This window comes from Chaetura pelagica, unplaced genomic scaffold, assembly GCF_000747805.2.
Source record: "Chaetura pelagica isolate M959 unplaced genomic scaffold, ChaPel_1.0 scaffold68, whole genome shotgun sequence".
NCBI classification, from domain to species: Eukaryota; Metazoa; Chordata; class Aves; order Apodiformes; family Apodidae; genus Chaetura; species Chaetura pelagica.
In genome coordinates, this window is record NW_009954407.1 from 2,002,868 (window position 1) to 2,022,385 (window position 19,518).

General features: G+C 39.7%; 1 protein-coding gene across 1 annotated transcript in view; it reads left to right on the forward strand.

Annotated features, from left to right (window-relative positions):
- The window catches only part of MET (MET proto-oncogene, receptor tyrosine kinase), a 71,274-nt gene that overhangs the window by 13,507 nt on the left and 38,249 nt on the right, over positions 1–19,518 (forward strand). Inside the window, exons 2-4 of the mRNA XM_010004296.1 lie at positions 1,652–1,843; positions 13,318–13,452; positions 14,855–15,028. Of these exons, the coding sequence (XP_010002598.1) occupies positions 1,652–1,843; positions 13,318–13,452; positions 14,855–15,028 (501 nt within the window). The remainder of the gene's footprint in view (positions 1–1,651; positions 1,844–13,317; positions 13,453–14,854; positions 15,029–19,518) is intronic.

Below are 19,518 nucleotides of genomic sequence, written 5' to 3' on the forward strand. Positions count from 1 at the left end.
TACAGCAAACACTTCAGCATGTGGATAACCAAACTGTGAAGTCACTGCTCTATCAGATCTAATCTGGAAGGCTTCTTTCTGTACCATTACACAGTGGACAGAGATTTCAGTTTCTCTTTTTTTTGGTCTTATGCAGGTTTTTACCTAAAAGATACAATAAATTGACAGTGCATGCTGAGAAAAACCGGCACCACAACTGACTGCGACTCCTAAGGATCACGGAAAACCTAACCTGCTAGGGCTGGTTTTGTGTGTAGTTCAAAAATGTTACAAGTCAACAGCAAAGGACTGAGCTGTTAGGTTGAGCATTTTGTTAACAGCATTTTCAGTGCCTTGATTTTTCTGCTTAATTCACCAGAGTGAAGCCAGAAATAAATTTGTGATTCATTGCTTGCTTTCTTATGGTACTTTGATTATAGGTAAGAAGGGAAAACATCTGAATCAAGATAATATGAAAATAAAATGTTACTCCTGATTGTTTTTTAAGGGTGATCCAGATCGATTGAATTCAGTTAAAAAACTGTCTTTAAAAGGTTTAATTTGAGCTTTAAATAAAAAAATACAGCTTCTTTGTAACAACAATGAAACAAACGACTAGGAAAACCAAAGCTCTCTATTGATTTTAACAGAGGGAACAACCATAAGCTTTTTTATAATCTCCCTGCATGTTTATTCATAAAGTATGTCACAGTGGGGACATGTTAGATGAGTTCCAAATTTAAACTGGTTAGAGATCCTTGAGGGGGTTTCTGGTTGTTGTCTGTACTGTATCACCAAAACAGATGATGTAGTATCAATAGTAATGGAATTATCAGTTAATAGATTACTATTGAATTGTCAGGACAGCAGGTTATATTCTTCTCTGGAGATAACTTAAAGTGTATTGCTTAAGAATTTTTCCAATGAAAATTAAAAACATGTATTCTCTATTCCCAAACTGAAAGAGAAAATCCTGCAAATGGAGCAGCTATTATAGTACACTCAAGACATAGATAGATTGGACAAAATAGTACTTGAGCCATAGATGATCAATACAATAGCCTAAGTAATTATAAAAAGCTGGCTTCCCCATAGTTTCATTTAAAAATACAATCAGAAACATATTTTTCCTGGCTTATCTCCCTTTTCTCTTTCTCCATCTTTTTCTCCCGTTTTTTGGCTTATCACTGAAAAACATGTTGAAAACAGAATAGAGAGTAATACTGGAAATTGGTATTTTAATGCAGAAAAAAGGTTAAAAAAATTGCAATGTTTTTAGACAATTTTCTAGGAATTAGTGTTTGAGAAGCTGGTGTGTTGCTAGGCAGGGTCTGCAGTCAAGGAATTCTGAGACCCTTGAAGAAGCATCGTTACAGAAGTCACTAAGAGAAGGGATACCTTGATATATGTGCTTTTACACATACCATCTGGTTACATACAGAGCTTGTGTGTTATTCCCAACAGACAGGATTAAAAAAAGTTAAAAGAACATTCCCATAACATTAAGAAGTCATCGCCTTCCTCATGGAACATCATAACTAATGAAGCAATTAAGTTTGAAACAGTTTAAAATACTTTTGGTCAAATGCATTTGTGCTAAATGACTTCACTCTGACAAAGATCTATTCCTACTCGTAAAGGCAGTACTCATCTGTACTTCATTTTCTAACAGGCTTTTTCAAGAAATGCTTCATACTGCAGAGCACAAGATGATGAATATCGCTTAGAAGTTACAACTCCTCTGCAGAGGGTTGACTTGTTCATGGGCCAGTTCAACAGTGTCCTGTTAACTTCAATATCTGTCTTCACCAAAGGGAACCTTACCATTGCAAATCTGGGCAGTTCGGAGGGTCGCTTCATGCAGGTAAATATTACTACAACACCTTCACAGTGAAAAAACATACTGGCATTTACCAGGATGGTGAAAATTGAGGAGCAGTTAAACAGAGCATTAGAAAATGGAAATTGCTGAGTAAAATAGAGCTTCTGGAATGTAATTCAAGTGGCTAATAGACACTTCAGCATTTTAAGTGTTTACATGGGCTTTGTGGTTTGGAGCAATGGTTTTAGAGCAAATTCTACCATGATCTCCACTTAGTCCAGCTGGCTTAGTTCACAGAGCAGTTCTGGTCCATACAATAGATTTCTTTCAAGGGAAACTAAACTGAAAGCTCTTTTTTAAATACATAATAAAAAAACCCTCCAACCTGGGCAAAAAGCTCCAAAGCAGTGACTTGATTCTTCAGCAGCTTCAGATATGCATGCACTTCATATGGTCATTTGGTCTAGAGGATCAGATTAAACATAGTTTAATGTAAATTGCCAACATGTGTTATAATGTAAAAGCAGCAGCCTTAGTTGCTTAGCATTAGTTGCTTCTGTATACTGATCCATTCCTCTAGCACCAGATTACTTGCTCATATACCCATAGCCTATGACTCACAGCTGTAGAATTGAGATTAGCTCCTCCTCCACCTATTTTCAAATTTCTGAGTGCATCTTAGATTTTTGGGCTCTTGCTCATTCACGACTCACTGTTCTTTGGACAGCAATTCTTCCTGTCCTACAACAGGTTTTCCAAAATAAGTGGTAAATCACCTTCCTGAGAAGTCTGTCTCCCTTCACTGAGTATAGAATTTATCTAGACGGGTAGACTACACTAGATGACTTCTTTGTAGGTGACTAATGAATACATCTAACCGTTAGGGCCAGGCATCTTTTAAAAACTTGGCACTCAGAAGACAAAATACTTTCAAAGCACCAAGGGCTTCCTTTATTCACCCATCTTATTTCAAGCACTGTCATCCTGCAATGACCACCTTGGAGAGCTTGAATTCTGCAGCTGCCACAGGATCCAGCCTGGATGTGTCTCTCAGCCTTGATCTCTCTTGCACCCAAGGACCTGTGTCCTTTTACTCTGCCAGCATTTTTTGTCTTCTGGTGGGCTTTCTGAAGTGTTAGCAGTCTTTGGCCCTTTTAGCTCTGTAGGCTGCAGAGAGTCATGAAAATTGTTTGCTTTGTTCCCCAACCGTCATTAACTGAAACCTGACGAGATTTGCCATAATGACTTTCTGTGCCCTTCCAGCTTTCCCATTTCTCAAAACCTCCCATCAGACATCACTTGGGCGCTTGCTCCTTTTCATAAAAATCTTTGTGTGGAAGTCATCAGATGAGATTAACTAACAAGCTTTCCCTTTCTTCTCTCCCTTTTCCTTCTCTGTACTTGCCTCACATAGTAAGTAGGGTTACGTATCGTCCCCAGTATTTGTTAACCTACTATTGGCATCATTTTTAGACAAATGGAATTCTAAACCTACACTTCTGACTTCTGCACAGACTGGACACAGGACCTGCCCCATCTTGTAAAATGTGTAATGCTCCACCGGGGGGGAGATCAAAGTGATTTACCACAAAGGATAGATGAAAAATTGAAGAAAATTGTGTTTGTCTTTACCCCTGTAAGTGGGAAACAAAATGTCCAATGACAACCCTGCCAGTTTTACTTGAACTTCCCTTGATGACCTTGGTAACTTTAAGCTGCAGTTTGTCCTCAGAACTGGAAAGGCAAATGCTAAGAGCTACACACTGAGCTCAGAAGCAGCCTACACTCTGTTCTTAAATGTGCATACTGGTTCACACAACGAACACGAGCAATTTGTTTAACCTTTCTGAAGCCATTTCCTTATCTACAAAATACAGTTTAGCTACTGTCTTACTGCATTTCTTCTGGGCTGTCACAAAGCTTTTAGGGAGCTTTGGTGGAAAACGCAAGGCAGCATTATGTTTATTTGTAACATTCTTTAAATTATTCATTCAAGCCCTGCACCACACATTTCATTCAGACATTTGCCAAACTTAAGGAACAATTAAAATATTTCCAGAATACATTTCCCATTCCAGGTTCAGTAACAGATCAAAAGAAAGGCTATTGTGTAAAATGCACATTGCCATTAGCAGAAATATTCTCATCATTGAATTAGATTAGCTTGAGCTACAGGGGGAAGTCAGCATGGACTCATATTGTAATAAGTAGACGCTCTTTCTTTGAGGGTTTGGTGCAACCAGCGAGAGAATAAGCTTCCTGGCTACCTGTAATGACACTACCTCCAAATAAAATGGTTAGTATTTGTTTTGCTTCCAATGAAGGGATGCTAGGTCTGTAGGATACAGCGGACACAGTTTTTTTGCAGAATTTAATGCTCACTGGCATTAATATGTTTTTCACTAATAGTTATGTAGGAAGTGCTTTCAAACATGTTCATTAGCAAATGCCCAACTAAAGCAGATTTGCAGTGTTTCTATGGAAATATAGCTACTAACTGCAATGAGATTGAGATAATTAAAAATTAAGCTATTAAATGATCATTACTGAAGTAAAATGGGTTAAAAAAATCAGGATAATCTAACAATGACTTAATTTATCAAAAAAGATATCCCCAAACGCTTCCCCTCATTTTTTAGCAAAGAAGTGTAATTATGTTATTTTTGTTTCATTCACAAATCTGCTGCAACAAATTGCAAAAAATCCTCAGTTTTTCACTTACTGCACACCTCTCTTTTGCACAGTCATTTGCACTCATGTTTTTAGCTCTTTCTACATGCAAATATTGAATTTTCCTGTGCAATCCCCTTATAACTTCTAGCTATTCAGAGCTGCCTGTAACCCATCAGAGGTAGGTATGCTTACAGAGATAATTAGTTGCAAAATTCTACCTGTTAGGGAACCTGCTTTAAATCTGGTTACAAAGATATTGCAAAGATATTTTCAGGCCAACTATTGAAAAGCAAAACATATTCATATATATCTAAAATTAGAAAGTCAGCTCAGCTCTTCCAATGAATCCAGTTCATCTTGTATAATCTTTGAAATACCAAACCTTACCATATTTAGGCAATTTGGTTTGTGACAGATTTCAGCACTAGCAGTCATCCATGAGATTAAAAGAAATAGTAGTACAGTACCTCTGTCTCTGACAACCGCAGCCTGAAAAGTGCCCAAATATGAAACAGCTTGATGAAAATAATGAAGATTTAATTCACTTTTTTGACTGTATTAATTTAGCGTTTCCTTTAATTGTTATGTAACATTCTGGGGGAGAGGAAGAGAAAGATGTTTAAACATAGTGATTGTGCCATCTAAATTGAACTGAAGCACCAAGCCTGTGCTGTGGAAGCCAGTGAGTGCAGCAGCCACCTACTGATACTCAACCTCAGATAAATTTATTTGAAAAAGTTTCTCATATTCTCCCACTATACTTGTTTATACTTGATCAGCAGCCAACCCCTTGGTTCTCCTTCTTTTCTTTCCTTTTTCTTGCTTTCATCTCCTTTTGCACTTCCATCTGCTCAGCACTTTCTGCCTTCCTACTGACCCCACATCTCCAACGCCATTTCCATCTCTATCCATTTTCTCTCCTTACCACAGGACAATAGCACAGCATTGCTGCAAAAGCCAATAGAAAGTTTAATATGTAGTTTCTGAGAGTAAAGTTTTTCTTTCTCTAGATGACAGCTACCTGATTCTGGAATTTTTATGTATTTAGAGACATATCACAATTAATATACCTTCTACCTTTACAAGTGATTCCACTGGAGCTTATAGCATTACCCATCAAAACTGTGCTAATAGCCCAACTCAGAATATAGCCTGTATTTTGCTTATTGAGGAGCCAGTAATATTCAGAATGCAAAAGTAGGTATGTTTTATCCAACCAAGGAGCATCACCTGTTGGTTTCTGCTCGTGGTTTTAGTTCCATTAAATAGAATTATTCAATTAAACAGCTCTGGAAAGTGCTAATACTGGAAAGGAAATACAGCTTCCTATACTAAATGGTTTTTGTTTTTTTTCAGCCAAAATCTAAAACTAAAATCAAATCAATCTGGATGGTGCAAATACAGAAGATTCATGAGTTCTTTTAAAGAGAATAATTGGGGCCGGGAGGTGAATTCCAAAGCTCTCCTGGAGAGTAATTGCAGCCCATTGACATACTGAGCATGTTTTGGCTGCATCAGAAATGTTAAATCTGTATTTGGCCATGAATAGAATGAAGTTTGTAGTTTACTGAATATTGTGGAGTTTCTGTTACAAAACAGAGCAGTAATAATTTTTCTAAGACAGCTGACATGTATGAGACGGAAAAGAAAAATGGTTTTACTTCCTTCCTAAGCTGGAGCCTGACAACAAGGGGGTTTTTCTCCCTTCGTTTTTTTTTCTGTTGAGAAGTTGCAGCTGTTTCGGCCTTTCTTATTGTGCTTATTTCCAGAGTGTGACTGGGAACACAGGCTGAAAGTACAGCTGTTGGGTGCAAAGTGAATCAGGTATTTCACAGTGGTTATTTGATTAGAAAACAGCACCCAGTCACACTGCTGTAGTTGGGGAATGAGATTTTCAGCTGGTGTAAAACAGCGTTACTCCTCTCAAGCCAAAGGAGCTATGCTGAGAATATGACTCACAACTGGAAAAGACACTTTCATCACCACCCAGTATTTTGGGAAATCATAGCTTGTCAAAAAAACCCAACAAAAAAACCTCATGATATATTGAGATAATAACTTCTACTTTTGCTCGGTTCCAAGGTGGATTTTTAATTTTTTAAAAAAGTTTTTTGTTTATTATCTGGAGCTTGGTGTTATTTCAGAGAGTGACTTTTTGAGTGATGGAGAAAAGAGCAAAGTTCTTCAGGAAGGGGAAATCTTTCTGATAGCTCAGGGAAAAGTGGGATGTGGGAAAGTTTCACAACGTTTATTCTGAAAAGCTCAGATTTGGTCTGGCTTTGACGTATGCAGAGGTTGGTTTTCAGCATAATGCTGTTTGGAAGTGAGAGGTGTCATTGCCTGTGCAGGGGGGTTGGAACTGTATGATCATTAAGGTCCCTTCCAACTCAAACCATTCTATGATTCTGTGATTCTGTGTACTCCTTGTGCTTGAGGCTGGCCTCACCCAAGTAAAGCCCAAATAAATGCACTGCTTGTTGGTGACCTTCCTGAGGAAGAGAGGGATAGAGAAATGTTCACTGTATGTTTTACAACTACTGCAGGCAACCACTCTCTTTAGATGCAATTTTGGCAGCAAAGCCTCTCATCCTTCTGACTATACCAGTGAAACCAGTGCACAGTGGGGCAGCACTGGGCTGCATGCAGAGGGAGGAGCTCCCCCGCGTGCCCTCTCATCTTCATTGGGCAGTAGGACCTCCATCCTGTTGCTCCTGGAGGTAAGGAAAGGGTCTTCACATGGATATGCATACACACTGAGATGCAATCAGCCACATGTTGGCTGCAGCCCTGTCCAATCTAGCTGGATGTGAGCCAGCTCTAGCTGAGAAGCCAAGCCTTAGCAAAACATGGTCACGCACTGTCATGTCTGAACAGATGCTGGACTGAAAATGGCTTAGGTCACGAGAACCAAAGCATGATGGCACTGATAGGCCTCGTCAGAGTTGAGCACATCACACAAGAAGCCACTCACCATCCTCCTCAGGGCCTCTCAGCACTTGTTAGACATGAAACAATACAGAAGAATAATAATAAGCCTCATTCTTGGGACCCATTATATCCCAGTATTTTTAATATATTTAACTCAGAAAGGATGTATGGGGTCAAAATAAAGGCTCAAGGAGCACAGTCTCCTGTCTCTGGCAGGGGCTAGGATGGATAAGGGAGAGTTATGAGGCAAGTAAAAGCATACAGTAATACTTCTCCCAACACTCTCTGGCTCCAGGCATTCAGAGGCTCAAAGATTCCATGAGCTGGAAATTGCACCTGTATCTGGTGTTTAATAGTTCTTGATGGACTTCTTTTCCATCAGTTTTACTTATTGTTTTTTGAAATTATTTGTTGTTTTGTCCACTACAGTACATTTTGACAACGACTTCCATAATTTCATTCTGCTTTGAATGATCAAGAACTTCTTTTGGCATTACCTTAACCTTCTGCCTTATCATTTCATTTGGTGCTCCCAGTTCTGTCTGATGAGGAATACAGACTTGGCTCGCATGGATCGATGGTCTGGGAAATGGTCACATGCTGAAGAGAAACCTTTCACATCCAAGTAGACAGATAGTCTACTTGATAGTCACACAGATTTCCCAGGAATACTTGTGATTAAAAACAAACACCACCACCAAACTTTAACACACACATCTCATTTCCCTGTAAAGAGAGAAATTAGCATGTGTCATTGCTGCTTTCATAGATTACATGCCAGGGAAGAAAATGGCATGCTACAGAAATTAGTACAGACAGAAATAATTACATCTGCTTTTTATTTGTAACTACAGTCAAGGCTTGCAAAAATTTGTCCCAGATTTCAGCAAGGAGAGAGCCAAGCCTTCAGCATTAGCCTCCTCTTGCAAACAGCAAAGTGGCAAGGCCTCGCCTCTCCAGGAATCAAGGCTCAAAGCCATGATGCCTAGAAGCAAAATGAGTTGATGCAGAGCAAGGAGCTCAAGAAACATGTGAACACAGACCTTAAACCTTACAGAGCCGGGGGGGGACACTACTGATGGGATGCCCTTGGAGTCATTGCAAAGGCTGTCCTCTGTGCTCACTGCTGTCATGCCTCTGTGGTGCAGAAATCCACCTGGCTTTTCAATACGGGCAGTCTGACCTAGGTAAAGCTAAATGCACACTATGCACACGTGCATTTGTAGGAATGCAAGCTGTAGTTGCAGTCTTTCCCACTTTTATCATTTGTAAACCAACAGGAAACTGTGGCAAACAATAAATAGTATTTTCATATCTTTGACAGTTTTATAATAACAGTTCTTTTTGTGGTAAATAATGTGTCTTGATGCTCCCAGAAAAACAAAACAAAACAAACAAAAAAACCCCCAACAAATATTGCATAATGTGAAATCCATATAGTCAAATTCAAATTAACAACTGGTGACAAATAACTGTTTTGAGAGCACACATGTTTTATTATTCACTCTGAGTAGAAAAGCTTACACCCTTCAGAGGAGATCCATTATACTCTCCTAGGATTAGAATGATATACAGCATTTAGAGAGCTACATATGTGCCCTTTGCAAGGCTACATTGCATATCCCAGGGCATTTGAGGCATTACACAATAAAGTTAACCCTGAGCCTATCTCTGTTGGATAATGGCCTACACCTGCCAGACATCTAGGGAAAAAATAACAATATAATACTTAGACGGGATTGCTTTTAGAAGGCCTCTCATTTTTGCAGAAGATATTTCAACATGCAGACAGTAACATTTGTAATTCAATCCTGCTGACTAGCAGAACTGAGCATCAGAATTATTTTCAAAAGAAGCTGTTGCATGCTGGTTTTTAACTCAAGTTATTACAGTCTTAATTTGCCATATTATGCATGAACAAATGTAGAGTCAAGTATTCTTACTTAACATTAATACGAGCTGATGAAAATTAAATAATTTTCAAATTAATTATTTTAATGTTCGTGGACCTAAGTGATCACTGACTTTCAGGATAAAAGATATATAAATTCATATATTCATGAATTAATTAACTGTTGGCTGTTATCTTAATGAAAGTACTTTTGAGCTATGCTGAAAGACCACATACTTTTTGTTTTTCTCTTAAATGGAGACACATAAATGCTGTGTGTGCTTTAGGGAGGATATCTGGGGTTGTCATTACTAATAATTAATGTGATTCTCAGAAAGGTAATTTCTAAGAACATCAGAAGAGTCACATGGCTTTAAATGAAGGGTCCATGTAGTTCAGTGCTCTGTCTCCAGCAGTGGTGACTCGTGGATGTCTAGAGGCTGAGGAAACATACATAATACCTTCTGCTTCAAGCCTCCAACTATTTTCTATCCTGGGGATTTCCTGAGCTATTGGGTTTTGTCTGTTTAGCTCTTCCCAAGTACATGTGGAGATTCCCTTTGAATGTGTATTCCTCTTGCATTCACATCCTTTGGCAAGGAGTCCCATAGGTCATCATATATTGCTAGGAAGTCTTACTCTTTTGTTTGCTTTAAGCCTGACTCACTTTTGTCTTTTGATGGTGTTCAGTACTTTTTTTAGAAGAGAGTAAATGGTTAGTCTCTAAGTTCTCATGATTCTGTATGTCTTTTTCATAGTGTTTCCACACATACCCTACTCAGTCATTGTTCATTATAGCCTTTCAATCATCTTTGTTACCCTTCTCTGAACCTTCTCCCATTTTAACATACTCTTTCTGTCATGAGGCAACCAGAACTTCACAGAAGTTCACAGAAGTTCAAGCAAGCCCTGACTTTGTATGACATCAGGATGTTTTCCCATTTGTTCTCTTCATATTTTTCTAATAATTCCTAAGGTGTTTTTTTGGTGTTGTTTTTGACTGCTGCTGAGCAGTGAGATGATGTTTTCATGACACGATCTATCATATAAAGCTTTAAATTCATCTTCTTTGTTGTCTTTCACCTGCCATTTTATTGCCTTGGCATACTGTCATGTGAAGTCCTTCTGTCATCCTTCATAGTCTGTCCTCGTCCCCTTGGATACCTCCAGATCATCAGAAAACTTTTGTCACTTAACTGCTCAACCACTTTTCTCACTAATTTATGAGTAAGTTGAATAATGTGGATCTCAGCACAGACACCTTGCAGAACATCTCTGGTGACTTCTCACTATTGCAAGGACTGACCATTTACTGCTAACATCTGTTTGATCTCTTCAGTTTATTATCTATTTGTGTAAGACCTACCCTCTATCCTGAGTGCAGACACATAGTTATACTTCCATTTCTTTTATGTTATTAAATTAATGATTAAAATGTAAAGAAAACCCAACACCACCACCCCCCCAAAAAAAACCCAAAACCAAACCAGTACTTTATAATTTTGTAAAGAGAAATCCTTGTATATTATTGAACCATTTCCATGGTAGAAGTAGCCTCTGTGTGGTGGTGTTTCTATGGTAGATTAAAGCCACACTATATGCATACCAGCCCAGTCCTAAGCAATAAAAATCAGAGGTTTCTGAGAACAGCACTGGAGTCATAAGTAGCTTCTTCCTGCTATAGAAGCTGTCTTCAAACTGCCTTTTTCTTCAGGATTATGTTGGATAAGATAGAATTTCAGGGAGTGGGCTGATGCGTGCAAAAAACCACACAGTTCTATAGACCAAAAAGAGCATTTTTGCATCTAGGATCTGTTACAGCAGCATTGTAGGCTCATAGATTAGTTCTAAGAAAACTCCAAATTTTTATTCCAAAGTCCCAAATGAGTTAGGAAATGCAGCTTGAGCTCCCTGTATGTCATGAGGTCAAAGTCCATTTACCTGGGCTTTAAGCAAGTGATTTGACTCAGTAAAATAAAGGTCAGTGTTTAAAGTACCAAAAAAAATTTCTGGGATTGTAGAGATGGGATCCAAATTTTCATGTATTTCTCTGAGATTGCACCACAGATGTGTTCAAAGGGTTAACATTGTGGCTCAATCAGAAAGAATGCTTGGCAATAAGAGGTAGCCTGGATTAATGATAGAAAAGAATTCTTAGCATTTTATAGCAGTGGGTATTCGAGATGAGACATGGCTAATGATCAACTAAAAAGGTATTTGCAGCTGTGGTGCTACCTCTCCACATAATGCCAACATTAATCAAGTTTTTTTCATGCAGCCTGGCAGTCCATTCTATTTTTCATTGTCCTGAATATAAAAACAGAGCTCATGCCCTAATAACACGGAGTCAGACACCATACTTCTGTGTCACTGAAAATGATCAGACCTTATTGATTTCTAAAAGCTGCACTTTCTGTACTGTGAAACAAACCCATAGCAAAGTCTTTAACAAAGCCAGTTTCATTTTAAAGGAAAAAGAGGCCTCTTGCAACTCCAAACTGTAAATACCTCTGGGATATGAAGCACTTATTGCCATTAATTAACTGCTCATATATTTTATTTAAGTTTTGAATTACAATAAAACATCAGCTGTAATTACAGCATCTCTAAGTCTGGTTTTGGAGTCAGCCATCTTGTTGAAAGACCTTGGCAGTGCGAAAAGCCAGTGAAATCATGTAAGTCAATGTCCTAGCTGTTCTGATGCTGTTTTCAGAGTCAGAAGAAAAGCTTCATTATAGTGAAAAATTAAACATTTGACATACAAGTTATTTCCAGAATGCCTTCAATCTTTTTAAAGAATGAATCCCATTGAAATTCAGCTTCTCAGTAAATGTTGATTACCTAAATTCCTTAAGTAAACTACACGTGATGCAGCTTTTGAAACACGAACATGATCTTCCCTCATGTAAACAATCCTCTGCCTGTGTTGCCTGATGCTATCAGTTTGGGTGCACATCCCTCTGGGTTGCAGGCCCAAGCCTATAAAATCTTGCTATCAAATATCCACCCCAATCTGCAGATGCTTTATGCCTGTGCTTAACAACCATGACTTATCCCATTAAAGTCAACAAAGTACAGTAGTAAAGTTAAGCGTGTGTTTGCAGGAATAGGCCTAAATTCTCAGAAGTATTTAGGTAACTCAAGATGCAGAGAGATGACTAGTGGGGGAATTTCATACTGTGTGACTAATCTCCCTAAGATCTCCTAAAATCAATAGAGAGAGAGAGGGCTCTTGCAGAGGGTCTTCAGGATAACTAAATTAGGCTCCTGTTTTGGAACATCTTCTAGAGAAGCCTCCACCTCTCCCTGTCATAAAGAGGTGCTTTAAGTGCTCTGTCCTGGACACTCAGCTCCCTCAGAAATCACCAGGAGCCAGGTCTCAAGATGGCCAACCATGTCTTGCAAAGAGCCTGTCTGTAGCAGCAGCCACCCGGCCAGCTCTGGGGATCAAGGTCCATGTGCCTGTAGCTCCTCAAAGCTGCTCGCAGCACAACCTCCGCCTGCTGTAGCTTTGCACTCTGATGGCCCCACCTGCTTCTACACCACATATTGTTGACACAGGGTAAAGTTTACTTTTCAAACTGAAGGACCAAAGTGAAAATAAATCGAAATATCTTTGACTTTTGAAGGCTTAGAGTTATAAGATTATTTTCAATGGATGTTGTAGATAAAATTCTTCTTTCTTAAATGTACAGGGCTGAATAAATGACCCATCTTCATTTTTTATAGCTGATTTATAAATACCTGAAATTAAAGGACTAAAAACACACAACGACTCCTTCATATTTTGATAAATATGATGCATTTTTAAGATCCTCCCAACAGCAATGATTTTGCTGTGTTAAATAAAGCAGATTTTATAGGACTTTAATCAGATCATGATGGAACATTATGCAAAATATTATGCAATGTAACGTAAAGTAATTAATGCAAGCAGAGAAGTGCTAGGAACATGAGACTGCTGAGCAGCATGCATTTGTGTCACACACTGTCTGCTGATATTTCCAATTTCTTTCCTTCCTAGATAGTGGTTTCCCGTTCAGAACCCACATCTCCACATGTCAGCTTTCAGCTAGACTCCCACCCTGTCTCTCCCCAAGTTGTTGTCGAGAATTCATTAGCAGATGATGGCTATACCCTGGTAGTGACAGGTAAAAAGGTGAGTGGTTCATAACCTAATCCTTCTGTTCACTGCATAAACCTGCCATCAGAGCAGCAACTTTCAGTAAGAGCAGCTATTCACACTGCGGCTTTATGCTCTGCATCCTCCCAGCCTTGTCATTCCCTTGGGAACACTTGACGGGCAAGTTTCCTCCAAGATTATTTTTTTTTCTGTACTCAACAAACCAACAGCCTAATATTGAGAAATGTTTAAATAATGTAAGAGCTGCGACATAAACAGACAAAAGCCAGGAAATGCAAATTTTAAGGCTGAAACCCTGTCCTCAATTCAAGTGCTTGCAAAGAAAGAACACACAATGGCTTCAGAGAAGAATGGTGCTCACAGTTTCCTGGCTTTTGATGGTTTGTGTCATAACATTATAACTTTTTCAGGAGGAGTGGGTGCAAGAATTATGTGGGTGTGTTTAAAATTGGAAGTCAGTGTTCTCAGTAAGTTTTGAAGCCTGCTTTAGCATGTAGTCTACAAATGGTTAATAAAAGATGAAGAGCTGTCATAAATATGCTATTGTCATAAGTAGACACGCATTGTAGACTGGCTTTAAAACATCAGCAGATAATATTACAGATAATCCTAAACCAGAACCGTAAGCAATAATTTGACCCCTTGAGTTCTAAAAGAATTTGCAGAAATACATCAGCCATTAGTAAAGATTGTTATTAATCATTTACTAGAAATGAATGAGATATTTATAAGAGTAATCTCAAGAAAATTTCCAAAATAAGGTAAAGGAAGATACTAAAGTGTAGAGAAGTATGATGTACTTATGTAGTAATTTAATTATTTACTTATGTTAATATTTTAACTAAAACAAATTTGTACATATTTAGAGTTGCTATTATAATAACTATTTTGGTATTTTAAATAACAAAAATTTCAATTAATAATCTAGGTATAGTATAGGGTTTTTGGTGGTAGCTGTTGAACAGCAAGTACATGGGCAGTCAAATGCTGTATGTCACAGCTTTTAATGCAGCCTCACCAAAGTTGCAGTTGCCATCATGCCTACTTTTTTATATGTATGAACTAAGGCATACTGACATACACTGGTTTTTCCAAGAACTAGTGCAGAACTGGGAGGAGCACACTCCTGTTTTCTTTTTCCATCAGCTAAAAATGCTATCTTGCTGTAAACACCAGATGCTGGTAGTAACTGTATATAACATTAAGATGCCTTTAGGGTTTCTCCCAAGCGAATTTAAAATCATGTCAGTTAAATTACTTATAAGATACTATAATTACTGAGCTAAAGAGAAGTCGAACTGCAGCTTGCACATCTGAAATCTGAGTAGCACCACGGTGCACTGCATAAATAGAGACTCTCCTTGCCGCTTAGTGTATGTATTAAAAGGATCTGTGCATCGTGTCTTTCCACTGACAGATAACGAAGATCCCGCTGCAGGGACCAGGCTGCCATCACTTCAGGTCCTGCAGCCAGTGCCTGCAGGCGCCTGCCTTCATGCAGTGTGGCTGGTGCAGCCAGCAGTGCCTCAGGTTGCCCCAGTGCCCCGGCGGCACCTGGACCCAGAAGATCTGCTTGCCCAAGGTTTATGAGGTAAAACAGTGCATTTCTCATATCTATGTCTGAGGAAAGGACACGGTTTGTACTCTGCAGACATTTTCTGTGTGTTTTTATGCAACCTTAATCAATTAAGTGTCTGCTCTTCTTGGCTTCCCCTTGACCTCGGTGTCCGTAGAGCCTCTGGCTGGATGCAGGTACTCTCCCTGAACACTGCAGGCTCCAGGGCTCTCGGACTGGTCTGTCTGATCATCCTGGCTTGCCACAGGAGAGCCTCAACCCTGCAAAGCACTCATGGTGGGGAAACAGCTTGGTCTGAGGCAGCCTGGCAGAGATCTGATGGGAAAGACCCATCACAAAAAGGGGCACTCTTCCCCTCAGTTGCCTTTCAAAGAGGGGAGGTGGAGGAGAGCTCTTCCCACCCACAGCTGCCATGGCCTGACCCACCACAGCAAGGCCTCCAGGCCCCACTCGTTATCCATCCCTGCGCTGGCTCCAGCACTGGGGGATAGGGTGGTGTGACAGAGCTGTCAACCAAAGCACCACCCTGCAGGGATGGTTTTTCCAAACATCTCTCCCGGGCTCCTTGTTCCCATGGGTCCACTTGCCACCAAGGGGGATGAGCCTGTAGCTGCACCCCTCCCTGGGAAAGAGGACAGCCAGAGGCAGCTGCCAGCAGGCCCAAGCCCATCAAGGGTGTGCCAGAACAAAGCGGCACGGAGGAGCAGAGCCGCCCTGGCGCGCTCCTGCTTCCGTTTAGCTACGGTTTGGGCAGGATCCGCGCTGGCCCCGGTACCTGTAACCGAATCGTCCTGTGTGAAGGGTGACAGGGCTGGGAAGGCAGAGGTTTACATGGCTTATGGAAAACTGGGGGAAATACAAGCATAAAAGCATTTCTGGTAGCATTTATGCAAATTTACTTTTCTTAGTGCATTTAAACTACACCATGTAGGTAAAAATACTTTTTCCTTTATGGGCATGCAGCTTTTACATTGAGATGAAACTTTGCCGTGTTAAACTCTATGAGAGAAAGGGAGACAAAAGCTTTTCTTTCTTTCTTTCTTTCTTTCTTTCTTTCTTTCTTTCTTTCTTTCTTTCTTTCTTTCTTTCTTTCTTTCTTTCTTTCTTTCTTTCTTTCTTTCTTTCTTTCTTTCTTTCTTTCTTTCTTTCTTTCTTTCTTTCTTTCTTTCTTTCTTTCTTTCTTTCTTTCTTTCTTTCTTTCTTTCTTTCTTTCTTTCTTTCTTTCTTTCTTTCTTTCTTCCTTCCTTCCTTCCTTCCTTCCTTCCTTCCTTCCTTCCTTCCTTCCTTCCTTCCTTCCTTCCTTCCTTCCTTCCTTCCTTCCTTCCTTCCTTCCTTCCTTCCTTCCTTCCTTCCTTCCTTCCTTCCTTCCTTCCTTCCTTCCTTCCTTCCTTCCTTCCTTCCTTATTATTTCATGTACAGCAACTTTTTAAAGAGTAAACAGGCAAATGTGCTAATGAGTTAGAAACACAGGTTTACAGGTTATTTTTTTCTTTTTCCATGTTCACCTTTCAGGTACAAAATTTAGGCCTAATGCAGGTAAAGTTCAATGAACAAACGAAGAAGTAATATCGTGTGAGGGGGTTTGCCTTGCCCTCTGTGGTCTATGTTACCTTTGGGCAAAGGAGATGTAAAAATGTTGCTAGTGCAGAATGCAAGTAGTTTGCTTTCACTTTATACAAGAACACATTTATTTCAAAAAAAAGCTGTGTTAGATTATCAAATAGTCCTTTCTGGCCTGTATTTGTATGAGTCTGTGAATCATTAATTCAAAGGGATATACTGACAATGAGTCCTGATACATTTTTATGTACCTCTGCAGGACCAAGCTACCCCACCTATCTGGCACAGCTTGTTTAGTGTTTCCTAGAACTCAAGCACAAGATGCATCCCTTAATATTTTTTCTTGGCAAAACTTTCCAGCAATGGCTGTATATTGCAGTGCCTCCAAAAAGATTTCTAAGGCTCTGAACAGCTTAGTTTCTGATTTTAAGAAGCGCTGAGCTTGTATAGCCCTCTTTAACTGCAATTGTGAATGTGTTCACTCAGCAGTTTAAAGTGCCTGGAGCCCATGCAGAGGTGCTTAGACAGAGAGGTGTGTCCCCAAGGCCACTTTTGCCATCCCTGTGAAGTTGCAAGGAGGACTCGTTCAGGTGAACATGCCTTGGATATGGTGCAGTAGGAGCAGGTGTAGGGCTGACCAAGTGCTCCCCTTCCACACATGGCTCAGCCCTGCCTGCTCAGCAAAAGCCCAGTCTATCCCTGTAATGAATATGGATCTGTGGCACCGATGGATCTTAAAGTGAATCTCAAATTACAGCGTGTCCATGTTGGTAGAAGTTACTTCTAGAAGGCTTGTAAGGAATAAAAATGCAGCTGAGTACTTAAATCCCTTTGGATTGCTAGCTGTTAAGACAGATTTCATGCTCTACTGGACCATGACATTTAACATTATTACTGAAAAAAATATAGAACAGATTATTCATCATCTTCTGATCTGTCTTTAAACCCATATGCATAAAATATGAGAAACAAGCTTGTTTTGTTCCTAACAAACAGAGGATGACCTGCTTTGCATAGTATCTGAAATTCAGTCTGAACCCCCCACTAATATTTTGCAGCTTTCAGAGGGACATATTGCTTGAGGTATGTCATATGATCACTTTAACCTGAGGGGAACACAGAGCTTCTCTGCAGACCTGGTCCAATGGACATTAGCAAAGTCTCCAACAAAGTTTTCCCAGGTTATTACACTGAGTGGTGTGCAATGGAAAAAAAAAAAAAAAAAGAGGTATTCCCCTCAGGAAGAATGGCAGAGAAGAAATCCAGCATTTTCCCGTGGAGTCCTGCAGATCTTTTGTCTCTCTGCCCTGCTTTAAGCACTTTTCCTAAGAGCTGTGGGTGGTGGGGAACAGCCCTGCAGCTCAGGCTGCAGCCCAGAGCTCCAGCTCTGCTGGGCATCCCCCCTGCTACAGACAGGGAGCAGGACTGGTGCCAGGACACGTCCCCACCCCGCACCTCGGCACCCAACCCACTCCCACCCACCGCCTCTGCAGACAACGAGGCGTGTTTCCTCAGCCTGGACTGGCCTTGCCAGAGGGAAGCTCAGGGACTCAACTCAGGAGTCTTTTCTGAGATCACTTGTGCTGGAACAAATTGCAGGCTTCCATGTGTGGCGTTCAGGTCACGCTGAAAGGTGAACAGCGTAAAAGAAGAAATAAATTGGTGTCCTTTTTGATTCTTTATTGTGGTTAAAAACCTGACATGGTTTTTTGTTGCTTTTAAAGTGAGTCATTTTAGCTGCCCTTTGTCTCAGACATACCAAGAACATCAGGCTTTCTGCTGCCTATTTAGGTTGGAGGTTTTGCTGGAAATTTCACATGTGGCCTGTACATGTTCCTGCCTCTTAATTAAAATGAGTGGGCTGTTGAAACTTTAATAAATAGATACTTTCTTCCAACAATTTATAAAGTATGTGAGTGGATATTAGCATAATGGTTGTCAACATAAACAAAAGAAAAATATTATACTTAATTTTTTTCCACAAAGAAAAGTCAACTTTATGTCCTTTAATTCAAAAATCCAGAGAGCAGCAGGGAGAAGCAGAACATCAGGCATTGCAGCAGGACTTGCTCCATCTTACCAATGGAGTATCCTTTCTGTAGAGAACTTCTGAATCCTAAATTTCACAGCATTTTATAACTGATTTGGATTTTGCTTACTTTCTGTTACTACCCGACCAATGTAAGCACAGAGAAGATGCTTACATATGCCTCAGTTCAAAATGCAGGAGGTTCACTATTCATTCGTGTCAACTCTCCCAACAAAAACTCTGAAAAGCTACATTTGACTTCCAGTGGTTTCATTGCAATACAACAAGTGAAATAAAAATAAATTCCCACAGAACACTGGGGAAAATTCTGCAGAGCTTAAATAAAAAAGTGTAAGATTTGGTTTATTTTTTTCCTATCTATTTAGAAGTCTTGTCTTGTAAATTTGCTGGCAGGATGTAGTAAATACATTCATTCTCCTTCAATTAAGGCACATGGGCTGCTATCAAAAGTCTCTCTTGGCAGATCACTCAAAACTAGTTAAGTGCCTTTGGTTTTTATTCCGTATGGCTGTGTGGAGCCTGATTTTAACACCCTTATTTTGCAAACTTATGGATTACATTTCAGAGTCTTCAAATGCCACACGTCAATGCATTGTTGTATAAAACATGAGACATCCTGTACCCCCACAGAGCAACTTCAGTTTCTGCTAGCTTTTTGTTACTCCAAAAATAGATAGTGGGATGAGATATTAAGTAGAGTGGAAAACAAGGATCTGAAGTCAGTCCAGATTTTGAAAGAAATAAAAAAATAATAAAAAAATAGGGGAAAGTTAAATTTGGGAATAGCACAGACTCCATGGTGTACAGTAGTGCTCCACACTCTTAGCAGCAGTGTTGTGTGCTGGGGAGCTGTGAGTGCATCACTCCTTTTTTGTGGGATTTGTGTAAAAGCAAT